At 35.9% G+C, this 13,070-nt stretch overlaps 1 protein-coding gene across 1 annotated transcript in view; it reads right to left on the bottom strand.

Annotated features, from left to right (window-relative positions):
* The window catches only part of LOC116521743 (vomeronasal type-2 receptor 26-like), a 13,993-nt gene extending 1,188 nt beyond the window's left edge, over positions 1 to 12,805 (bottom strand). The window contains exons 1-4 of the mRNA XM_032236403.1: positions 12,588 to 12,805; positions 11,804 to 12,089; positions 10,540 to 11,391; positions 415 to 642 (exon numbers count right to left, since the gene is read on the bottom strand). Of these exons, the coding sequence (XP_032092294.1) occupies positions 415 to 642; positions 10,540 to 11,391; positions 11,804 to 12,089; positions 12,588 to 12,805 (1,584 nt within the window). The remainder of the gene's footprint in view (positions 1 to 414; positions 643 to 10,539; positions 11,392 to 11,803; positions 12,090 to 12,587) is intronic.
* Positions 12,806 to 13,070: the final 265 nt, after the last annotated feature.

Genomic DNA, 13,070 nt, shown 5'->3' with positions numbered 1-13,070 from the left:
TCAAGAGATGAAAAATATTGTGATGACATAATTGTAGATAAAATTGGTCAGAAATAATAATTAAATTTCTACAGTTATTGACATTTATGGTCTTTGATAACCCACATCATCACTGTCCAAAGAAATATTATGTGCTGGCTAATTAAATTTGGTTTTCTTAACTTGAAATCTGCAATCTAGAATGCTGGCTTGCAGCTCTTACTTCGAAACCTGAAAAACATTGTCCATAATTAACAATGAGCCAGGAAAATATAGAATATTCAATAGCAATTGCTACAAAAGTAATAAAACTGTATTGATTTTTTCCCTAACCCAGGATATTTGTACCTGGGTTAGTCAGAGATGATGCTCTGAGACTTTCATCAATAAATATATTTAAATGAATGCAGACCAATCTAGATTCAAATAGCTAACCTGATTAAAGCCTACTGGCCATGTGATCGAATCTACAGAAATATTGAAGAACTTCTCTTCTGGAACTGTGGGATCTATCACTCCAACTTTTACCCTTGCAAAGGACTGGTTTGGGAATGTGATCCAGTTGATAATATCAAATCCACCAATGAACTCTCCATTTTTATCAAAGGAGATCTTTTCACCAACGCTGTTGTTGAATCTGACACTTCTCAGAAAAGAATGAACCTGAAATACATTGATATTCAGATAGGAACAAAGAGAGAACATGACAGGGGAAAGGAGAAATAATGCATATATTCAAAATATACATATGAATGTTTGTTTAAAGCAGGGGTGTGTTCTGGCAATCTCTACTGCCGAATCCCTCATGGATGCGCTACACATGTGCTTGGTGCAGCTGCTCGCACATCTGCAGAGCAATAAAAATCATTCTGTGCATGCACAGAAGCAAAAACATTAAATATAAGCCAATTGTGTGCAGCAGATCTCAAAAAGGTCAACACAGTTCTAGGCTTCAAAAAGAGAGGGATAGCATCAAGAACACGTGAAGTGTTAATACCACCTTATAATTCCTTGGTAAGGCCACACCTGAAGTACTGCAATCAGTTTTGGTCACCACAAGGTAAAAAAGATGTGGAGACTCTAGAAAGAGTGCAGAGAAGAGCAACAAAGATGATTAGGGGAAAGGAGGCTAAAACATATGAAGAATCGTTGCAGGAACTGGGTATGTCTAGTATAATGAAAAGAAAGACTAGTGGAGACATGATAACAGTGTTCCAATATCTCAGGACCTGCCACCAAGAAGTGGGAGTCAAACTATTCTGCAAAGCAGCTAAGGGTAGAACAAAAAGCAATTGGTGGAAACTAACCAAGGAGAGAAGCAACTTAGAACTGAAAACAAATTTCATGACAGTTGGAGATTTTTAAGACGTTGTTGGATAACACTTTGTCTGTAATGTTATAGGGTTTCCTGTCTAGGTAGATGGTTGAACTAGAAGACCTCCAAGGTCCCTCTCAACTCTGTTATTCTATTCTATTCTAAGATGGCAACTCCTATGGGGCTGCCGGGAGAACCAGTTTGGGGGCATGGTAAGCTGCCAAACCAGTGTTGGGTTCCTACCAGTTTGGACCAGTTCGGCTGAACCAGTAGGAACCCACCACTGGTTTAAACATAGATAATATAAACACTTTTTTATTTAAGCTCTAGGCCAGTTTCGAACAAATAACATAACAATCATTCTAACAAAGAGGTAGAGATAACTTTTTGGATTACTGAAATAAAACTAACGTAGAGTTGCAAAAAAACACCAAAAATAAATAAAATTAAGGAGAGGAGAGCTGATGTCACGATGACACTTTTGCTGCTTGATGAAGGGATGGTGACAGGGAAGAGTACGTCTTGCTGATCTCAGGGACACCACAAAGTCCCGGATTGGTTCAAGAGAATCTCTTCTTGCTGGCAACATAAGCACAGCCCCAAGTTACTGAAGTTGGGACAGCTCTGCAATGAGAGGAAAGCGGAAAGAGAAAGTGTGTCCATCTTGTGAGGAAATTTTATTTTTATAAAAGAGAGCCCAAAAAAGATTGAAGTTAAATTAAATTGGTAAAGAAAAGGAAAAAAGTTGCAGAATTAAGCATTCTTGGACAGTGTGTTATCTTTTTTTATATTGATGGAAGTTTTGTGAATATTTTTTTACTTTTTAAAGTGAAAGTTTCGGATTTTCTTCTATTTCCTTTTTTATCTATGGATTAACTTTTTTCCCTTTACTTCTACAATATTGGTTGGGATGGATGTCTTCTTTTTATTTGGTTTTATTTAAGAACTTTATTTCTTCTAAGCCTGAAACATAAAGAAAATTTAAAAGTTATATAAAGAGGGTAGCAACCTTTGAGGAAAAAGAAGTTACACTGCCACTTGGAGTTTGGAGATTGAGACTTGGAAACATTGCTTTTTCTTTGTTCCCTTTGATCATTTTGATCTTGCACTTTAAAGGCTTCAGAGTGTTATAAAGAAGGGCATGGATTGTTTACACAGGTGCTCTCTGGTTGCTTGTTGCTAGCTGGAAAGAAGTGAAAACAAGAGTGGCAGTGTTTATTAATTGCAAGGAGGACACTACTTCAAAAAGAAACCATAACACTACAACAGTTTATGTCGGAAATTCAAAAATGATTAGAAACAATAAAGAGAATTGAAAAGAGATTGGAAAGTTTTGGAAATATAAATTTTAATGTGGCAAAATCTGATGGAAAAATGGAAGATACTCAGCAAAAAAAGATATATAGCAAATGGAAAAAGTTGAGGCTGCATTTCTAAAAACCCAGTGGAAAAATGAACAAAGAGGAAAGATAACCGTGGATATTGATAGTGAACTGAGTGTGGATGGAGATGGAAAGAGTGGAACAAGGAAAGGGAATATAGATGGAAAGGTGCTTTACTACAGATTTCATCGTATAGAAGAAGGAAAAACAGAAGAATGGAGGGACCTAAGGAGAGATATTTTGATCAAAACACTAGTGATAACCAAAGATAAATTGATTAAGAAATCTGATGGAGGGTTTCGAGATTTTACAAGATATGTAATAAGCAAAAACTTGTGAAGAGATATCCAAACAAATTTGATTAAGGAAATAACCAGAAGATCAATGGCACAAATAGCAAAAGAAACAAGACTACACTATTATTAGAAAGACACAGGTTGAGATATGAAAACTAATAATAAAATACTAGTCAAATTTAGTTAAAATTAGAGCATTATGTTAAAAATGTAGTGATAATGATAAAGTTATGTAAATAATTGATAATGATAACAAGGTATACATATGTATTGGTTTGATAAGAGGAAATTTGGTATAAATTTAAATGGTGAAAAAAGGGGAGAGTAAGTTAAACATAGTTATAATAAATGACTGATAATGATAATAATATTAGGTTTAAAATTTTGCTAAAATTAGGGCATTCTGTTAAAAATGTAGTGTTAATGGATAAAGTTAGATAAGGATAACAGTGTGTGTGTGTGTGTGTGTGTGTGTGTGTGTGTGTGTGTGTGTGTGTGTTTGTAGGTTTTTGGTTATTCGGGTTTTCACCCGCATAAAATTGGAAGCAATGTGAGATCTCAGCTGTTTACATTGCTTTTGGAAGCACGAAGCCTGAAAATGACGAATGAGACTTCGTTGAAACGTTGCCAAGACACTTCCAATTTTACGCGGGAGAAAACCCGAACAACCAAAGACCTACATACTAACATCCACGAAAACCTCAGAATATATATATAAATTTCCTCTTATCAAACACACACACACACACACAGAGACAGATACACACAAACACACACACACAAACACACACACACACACACATATATATGTGTGTGTGTGTGTGTGTGTGTATGTGTGTGTGTGTGTGTCTGTGTGTGTGTGTGTGTGTGTGTTTGATAAGAGGAAATTTAGTAAAATAACTAAATGGTGAAAAAAGGGGAAAAGCAAGTTAAACTTAGTCAAACTATCATTAAATAAATAACCAATAATGATGATAATGTAATAATTTATATTGACATGATAAAAGGGAAAATTGGATATAAATTGTAAACAATGATTAAGAAAAGCGGTTTAATTTTTTTGTTAAAATTAGAGCATTATGTTAAAAATGTAGTGGTAATGGATAAAGTTAAATAAATAATTGATAAGGATAATAGTGTGTGTGTGTGTGTGTGTGTGTGTGTGTGTGTGTGTGTGTATTGATTTGATAAGAGGAAATTTGGTTAAAATTTTAAATGGTGAAAAAAGGGGAAAAAGTTAGTTAAACTTAGTCAATATTACTAAATAAATGACTGATAATGATAATAATGTAATAATTTGTATTGACAGGATAAAAGGGAAATTGGATAAAAATTATAAACAATGATTAAGAAAAGAGGTTTAAAACATTGTTATTAAATATAATTATATTTTTATTTTGAATTTGTTATAAAGGAATAATGTGATTGGATGATATTAAAAATAGATAAGGGAATGCCACTATGTGGTTTTGTTTTAAATTTTGGAATGTTTGTTATAAAGAGGAGTTAAAACAGCTATAGTCATATGAAGGAGGAGGTATGATGATAACAACCATATATAAATATATATGATGCAAAGTAGGTAATTTGATATGAATTAGAGATGATGATAGTGAAAGGGATGCATGGAAACTCTGTGTAACCAATTGACACACTTTCTACAACTTTGTAATGGAGAATGATTTTATTTGTTTTTATTTAAAAAATAAAAAAAATGGAAAGAAAATAGATAATGGAATGCCATTAGGTGATTTTGTTTTAAGTTTTGGAATATTTGTTATAAAGGGACATTAAAACAACTATAGTCATGAGGAAGGAGGAGCTCTGAGACATCCATTGACACTTTTGCCGCTGGACAGTCCATTGAGACCTAAATCGTCCTGCAGAGATGGTGATCAGGAAGAGGAAGCCTTGCTGGTCTCAGGGACATTGCAAAGTCCCTGATTTTACTCAAGGGAAGCACTTCAAGCTGGCGGTAAACAGGAAGCCCCCTGTTTGAAGTCAGGACGGCTCCGGAAGGAAGGAAGTGAAAAGAGAAAGTGAGTCCATCTGGTGAGGTAGTTTTTCTTCTTTGTGAAAGACTGCCCAAAGAAATTTTTCTTTAAGCCAAATTAGATCCTTAAGCAAAAGAAGTTAGCGGCAAAATTAATTTATATTTGATTGCTTTGGAAAGCTTTTTTTTTTTTTTGTAACTATACTTTGTGGATTGAAGTGCTCACAATGTTTCTCATTTCTCCTCTTAAAGTGAACGGATTGATTTTTTTTCTTCTGTTTTTTGTTGCTTTAGTTTTTGACTTCTGGATTAAAACCTTCCTTTTTATTTTAAAAATTCTTCCTATTACTTGTTATTAAATTTCATTAAAAGAAATCGAAAGAAGTTTGTTTCGTATTAGCCAGAGATAAATATTAGAAAGTGAAAAGTATCAACACTGCACTCAGAGGTCAGAAGCTGGAGTTTTTGAACAACGTATCTCTTCTCTTTCCTTCTTTGATTTCACTGACTTTGTAGCTGAAGGGTTTACAATTTATTTACAGAAACCGATAAAGAGCCAAGGACATAAATTGTTTTCACAGGTCCCTTTGAGAACTATTTTGTCATGAGAAAGAAAGCTGGGGGAAACAGAACCCTTCTCCTTTGAAGAGCATAAAAGAACTTATGTTCAAGTTACCCTAAAATTAAAAATGAAAGAGCCCTGGAAGGCTAGAGGGGCAGTGCTATTAGTTTTTTTATTTCTTTCTTCTTTTTTTGGAAACATGGATCAATATTCAGATGAGGAAACCTTAAAATTCCAAAATATTTGGGCTGGAATTCAAAATCTATTGGCAGCATATGGGAGAATTGAGAAGAAGTTGAAAAGACTAGTCTTCCTCACAGCAAAAGATGAAGGGGTTGGAGCCCCAAAAATTAAAGGGGGAATGAAGTTATGGACAATACAATAGATGAATTTATTAATGGAGCAAATGTGGGTGAAAGTGGAAAAAGTGGAATATGTTAAAGGGAATTTGATGAATTGGAGTTCTATCCCAGATTCCAAGATACAGAAAAAAATAGTAATAATGATGGACTTAAGAAAAGAATTTATTTTCAGAAGCAAGATTGACAACAAAAGAAAAGCTAATTTTAGTAACAGCTGGAGGGCAACAAGATTACCTGAGACATCGTTCAAGCAACAAAGTGCAGAGAGAAGTCTATAAAAACCTTATAAAGGAGATAAAAAACTTTGATCAATTTCCATGCATTGTTTCTTGCCCTGCCCTATGGTGCTTTGGAAAATGAAATGATCTTTGTCGCAACCTCTCAAACACTAGAATATAACTATCCTGTCTCATCTAGTCCTTCTTTTGTCTAGACTAGCGAAACCTGGCAACTGTTCTTCATATGTTTTTGTCTCAAGGCCTTTGATCATCTTTGTTGGTCTTCTTTGCAGTTTTACCTTCATCAAGAACTTTTTGATGAAAGTAAAATATGAGAGTGAAAAGTTGGCTTGAAATTCAACATTAGAAAACTAAGATCTTTGCATCCAGTCTAGGGGTGACATCCTCCTGGTTTGGCCAAACGGGCAGTGACAATTAGCATCAGTTCTCTGAACTGGTGGCAAAAATATCTGGTGGCCCGGCCCACACCTGCCTGCTCCCCCTGTCGCTGCTCATCTCTTCTAGCTGCTTCATCCACTCACCCAGTCTGAACATTTCTTCCTCCATTCACAGGAAAGTTTCTGCAGACTGGCCCTTTAAGGTAGACCCAGTGAGGGAGGAGGCATAAAGGGAGCAGCAGTTTTGCTGTGAACAGAGGGAGAAACATTTGGATTCTCTCTGTTATAGAATTCAATGTTAAATGCCACAGGGAGAATCCAAATGTTTCTCCCTCCATTCACAGTGGCCTAAGCAGCTCTGCTGTAATTGGAGGGAGAAACTTTTGGATTCTCTCTGCCACAGCCTTCTCATGTTCATCCATGTATTTTTTCCTACCATGTTATTTGGGTGTGACTTGGAAGTGGTGGGGACATGTGACAGTGGGCATGGCCATGAGTGACATCATGTTGTCCAAGAGCACTCAGTCATAGGATCCCCTCACCAAGCCACACCCACAGAACTGGTAGGAAAAAATTGAATGTCACCTCTGATCCAGTGCTATCACTTTCTGGTAAATAGAAGGAGAAGAAATGAAAGAAATGACAGAGTTATTTTGTCAGGCTCCAAAATCACTTCAGATAGTGGCTGTAGCCATGAAATTCAGAGCACTTGCTCCTTGGGAATAAAGCTCTGACAAACCTACACAGCATATTAAAAAGCAGAGACATAACATTGTTGAAAAAAGTCCGTATAATGAAAGCTATTGTTTTCCCAATAGTAATGTATGGCTGTGAGAGTTAGACCATAAATCTGAAATGTTGATGCTTTTGAGTTGTGGTGCTGGAAAAACTATTTAAAGCCCCTTGGACTGCAAGGAGAGTAAAACAGTCAATCCTAAAGGAAATCAATCCTGAATGTCCTTTAGAGCAGTGGTCTCCAAGCTTTGCTGGCTGAGGAACTCTGGGAGTTGAAGTCCACAAGTCTTAAAGTGGCCAAGGTTGGAGACCACTGCTTTAGAGGACAGATACTGAACTAAATTTGAAATCGTTTGGCCACCTAAGGAGAAGAGAGGACTCATTGGAAAAAACCCTGATATGGAAAAGATTGAAGGCAAAAGGAGAAGAGGACAGCAGGGAATGAGAGAGTTAGATAGTGTCATCAACATAATTAATATTAATTTGGGCAAAGTCTGGAAGACAGTGGAGGACAGGGGGTGTGGAATGCAAGGGTCGATGCAGTCACAAAGTCTCAGATCCAACTTAATGATTAAACCAAACAGTAGAATATATGGGGCTATAAAATTGAATACTCTTCTTACTTATAAAGACTCTTATACTTGTTGTAGCCATACTAAAATTTGATTTCAATTATTACTGTTAAAATCCACCAGACTAGGGGCAATGTACTCACAAAATAAAACAAAATATAACTAAAAAGATGTATATTCATAAATAATAGACAGACAGACAGGCAAGCAGACAGACAGACAGACAGACGGAATTGGAGATGGAGATGGAAATAGAGCTGGTAGATAGATAGATAGATAGATAGATAGATAGATAGATAGATAGATAGATAGATAGATAGATAGATAGATAATACATAGATATTGTGTTTCTCATCAAATAAGACAGCCTCTTATTTTCTTTTGACCCCCAACATAAGCATTTGGCCTTATTTTCAGGAAGGTCTTATTATTTTTGAATTTCAGGAAGTAACGAGCATGTTCACCTCATGGTTGCTGCTGCTGTGTTGCAATATTTTCAGAAGAAGGATTACCGCTAAAAACTCCATTTGGGCTTATTATCCGGGAGGACTTTTTTGGGGGGAAACAGGGTACATAAACAAACACATGCACACATGTACGCGCGCGCACACACAGACATCTTTCCGCTTACAATATGTCTTATATAGATATTATATATCTGAAGCTCCCCCAGCTAATGTGTTATGAATGTGGAAATATTTACATTTCTAAAGATCGCATGAATGGTCTTGAATGACAAGAGGGAGAGCTGCTATCGAGGCAAAAGTCAAATAAGAAGAGATTGAACCTTGACCAACAAACATGAATTGAGAAAACATTTCAGAGAAGCCATACTGTATCAAGCAAAGAGAATATAATGGAGGACTCAGTACAGGACTCAGCACATTAGCTCTTGCAATAAAATTAGTCCTGACCTACTTGGTGTTGATTTCACAGTCTGGTCTATCTTTTTGGCTGAAAATGTCTTGGAGGTTTGTACATATGAGACAACACAGGAATATTTAAGTATAAGTAATCCTCATTAAATGGTCACTTGTTCATCAAACATTTGAATTCCAATGGTGCAGAATGTATGGTACTTAAGACTTTCCTGAAATTCCAGTTGTCGCAATACCCCTATGATAGCATGATCACAATACTGGGACTTGGCCATTGGTTTTCTAACTTTTGCTACATCCCAAAGTTGCAAAACATGATTGTGATTTGAAACCTTTCTTGCTGGCTTTCCTCAAGCAAAGTCAAGGCAGAAACTGGAAGTAAATTGGAAGTTGTAATCCATGTGGTGCTTAAAAACCTGGACAGTCCTTGCTTAACAATGGTAACTGGGAACTGCTGGAATTGCATTTGCTAAGCTTCATGTTCAAAGGATAGCATACTTTATGTCTTACCAAAGGAAATTGGCAACGCTAATTACCATAGTTAAGTAAGGACGATCTGTAAAATGTACAGTATAAATGAAGACAAACTTACTTTTAGAATAAAAAATCTAAAATTAATTTGGAAAATTATTTTTAGAAATTATATTCTATCCATGAAACAAAGTTGCAGTATAAGAGGTTCAGCAGTGATAATTGGGGATCGAGGGCAGTGCCCTTTCTTTCACTTGATACGTTCAAAGAGAGGCATAATTAACATCTGCTGAGATGCTAGAATTTGAAATCCTGCGCTAAGCAGGGGCTAGTTCTGATGGCTTAAATATCCATTTTTAAATCTATGATTCTGAGAGAAATAGGATTATTCTTGTAAAAGAAAAGAACCTGAGTGACTCCATATTTACACTTTTAATAACCTTAGCAGCTCATCTGTAAAACATTAAGATAAGAAAATATGTAAAGGGTTTGTTTTGGGAAAACAAGTGTATAAGGTTGATTAGAACATAAGACTCAGGTCAGCTTGACATTACTTTGGACGTTGTCAGGAAGAAAATTGCCATGATGAGATTAGATATCTTGTTATGGGGAAATGAGGTAAGAGAATTCTAAAGGGGATTTCTGGTTTGGGAATTTGTTGCAGTATAGGCAAAAAGCTTACAGTTTTTAAGCATATTTCGGAGTATAAGACACACCTTTTTCCCTCAAAAAAGATGGTGAAAATCTGGGTGCGTCTTATACACTGAATACAGGGTTTTTGGTCACCCGAATCCATTTTTTGCTCAGTCCCCTCCCCCAGCCACATTCTATAAGCCTCCTAAAGGCTATGAATCACCCCCCTTTTTTTTTTCAAAAACCAGGCCCAGTTTCATGAAAAACGGGCCATATTGTGGAGGTCACCAGAGTGAAAAAAAAATTTTTTTAATTTGCCTGTTCAAAATCTTGGTGCATCTTATACTCTGAAAAATATGGTATATCACTTTAGAAGACCATGACAGTTAAGGATAGTGATCTGTTATACCAAATGTATTTAAGCCATATATTCGGATCTATTCAACATTCTCTTTCTTTCATTCATGATTGAGAATCCTTTTGCAAAAGATTATATTTATTAATAGACAGAACTTACGGCAGAGTTATGGAATGTAGTAAGGAGGGGATGTATTTGGTTCTAAGTGTCTGCTTTTTATTGTATCAGGAAGCCTAGGTCAGAACACATACAAAGTTTTATTTGGTTAATCTATTACTATATCTCAGATTTAAACCTCGTATCAATCCCACAAAAATTATTGTTCACTTAATTTTATGGATATATCTTGTAATTACAGATATGGTGCTTTCTCCATCACAAACTTACCTGCCACCACACTTGATTGTGAAAATATTTCCTTCTTTCTTTCATTATTGTTGTTCCTCTGGATTTGTATAGACAGAGAGATTGCAAAGCATGTGCCACAGCATAGACTGCATTGTAAATATTGTAACTCTGGCCGCTCATTAGTGTTTCAAACACAGATGTGGGAAGAGTTTCAAGCCTCTCCTGTCCAGTACACTTTTTCTCAGAGGTCTCAGTTTCCAAGTTTGAAAAGAAGCAATCAAATGCCTGTTCCCAAAAAACTTTTCGAAAATGATCATGCTGGTTGTTGTTTGGATTCAAGTTCTGAAGAAATTCATGGAATTCTGGGATCCCCTTTGTGTGAACTGCAAAGGATAAAGCACCATGTAGAAAATGGATATCCCAAGATTTATGAACGGCAACTGATGTGTAATCTGTCTGAGCAGTTATAAACCAGATCTTTTTCTTCTTTGGCAAATCCTCCACTTCTGAAAACTGGAGGAAAGTTCTCAGAACTGCTAAGGACTGAGTTTCACCATACAAGATTATCACATTGGCTGTGCTGTTCATGAGAACATGGAATATATGTAATCCTTCATCTAACATATCAGTAAAATCACTATAAAAAGCTACATTTGGTAACTCTGCTGTGAATTCAATGCAGATGCCACGCTCTGCAAATGTGGGGAGCATCTCCTGGAGGAATTTCTCTCCTTTTTCATCCTTTACCAGAAGAATTCCAATCCAGATCCATCTAAAATACAGCAATAACTGCAGGAGGCCCTTGCGTTGGTGGGATTCATTTGGAAACATTTGTTGGAAGAAAACTGTTTGAGTCTCTTTATTCATGGCTGGAGCAGAGCCATATATCAACTACAGAAAGATAAACATAGCAATTGCAAAAATTTATGTGAGCCACTGAAAATGTGCACATTGATTTGGGTGTTTTGTTATTTTTATATACTGACACATTATGTAATTATTTGTGTTAATTAGGAAATATCAACCAAGATGTCAATCTTGAAGTATCAGTAAATACATTTTTTTGTGGAATTCATTGTGAATATTTCAAATTTGAGCCTTAGTTCAGTATCTGGAATTTGCTAGCTCAAATGCCTTCACCAACTATTCGGACTTACGATTACTCATGATATTATGCCAACTTTATCATGCATGCAAAAATATATCTACTTATCCTAAAGTTCTCTTCTTTTTACATAGAGAAGAATGCAGATGTTTAGGGATTTATGGCAGAATGATAGTGTACATCTACATCAAATCTTACCTGAGGAACTTTGTAGATACACAGCACAGTTGCCATGTGAAGGGAGATGTCAGGTGCCCCAATGACTGCAGCCAAAGTATTTGTGATCCCACACTTGTAGTTAGGGATGAATTTTCCCTGAGTGAAGGGTAGAACCATTGAAGCAAAGTAAGTCCAGGTGGGACTAAAATTGCTGTTAAAAATGTGGAAGCCCAGCGTGATGTTAGTTAGGATCTGGAGATTTTCATTTATCTGTTTCATAGTAAATGCTAAGGCCAGGATATGCTGGTAATTCTGAAAAAATACCCTGTAAAATAATTTAAAAAATACATTAAGAATGTTTCACATTATGTGCCTTGCAATCCTTCAGTACAATGTATTTTGTGGAATGTGTTTAATAATTCTTATTTCTATGTTCTAGTTTGTGAGAATTGCCCAGTACCAAACCACAGCTGCTTATATGCAGAAGGAAATGGCTGCATTTTGGAAATATCAATGAGAAAACCTATCATGGGAAATATGTCCTTCCCCTTTCTTAAATGCCGTGACAAATTCATAAATATAACCATACATAATACATAATAGATATTTAGATGTGATTTGTTATAAATGCAAATTTGATCTCTAGTCTATTTCAACTTTGCCTGCAAACTGAAGTGAAATATAACTTTACATAAAATAAATCTAGACATCCTATTTTAGATGTTCCTTTTTGGAGTTTTTGCCATTAGAGGAAAATATTTCAAGCATCATGTGATTTACCAGGAGGGTTCAGAGCTTGACAATAAATCAATGATATACTTACACAAGTCCATCCTGAAATTCCTGAGAAGGATCTTGAATGAAATCAATGGGATTGGAAGATGCAAAGAAGACAGAAATAATGCCAGCAATATTAATGTCGCCAAGCTGATGATAGGTGTGCCGAATAGGAAGAGGCTCCTGAAAGTCACATTGAAGGCTAGGATTCTTGCACATCACTTCAGGCAATACTATTAACAGCAACTCTACCAATACCAACATCTTCCATGAATGCCTTCTTTCTGTGTATAAATGCCTCTGTCTGCAACAAGATCTTTGAAGTAGATCAGACTGAGACCTTCTGGAGATGTTTTTCAGACAAAATTAGAGAGCGCAACATACTATCAAATCAACTCACAGAGCTTTGGGGCTCCCAGCCATGGGTTGGAATAGGATGGGGACAATAAATACTATTATTCAGTGTCAGTTGCTCCTATTTTATTGAAGTCCCATAGGATTTGGAAGAGAAAACTCACTAATTTAATAA

This window comes from Thamnophis elegans, chromosome Z, assembly GCF_009769535.1.
Source record: "Thamnophis elegans isolate rThaEle1 chromosome Z, rThaEle1.pri, whole genome shotgun sequence".
Taxonomy (NCBI): Eukaryota; Metazoa; Chordata; class Lepidosauria; order Squamata; family Colubridae; genus Thamnophis; species Thamnophis elegans.
Note: the sequence above shows the minus strand (reverse complement) of the source record. Positions and strands in the feature narration are given on the sequence as shown.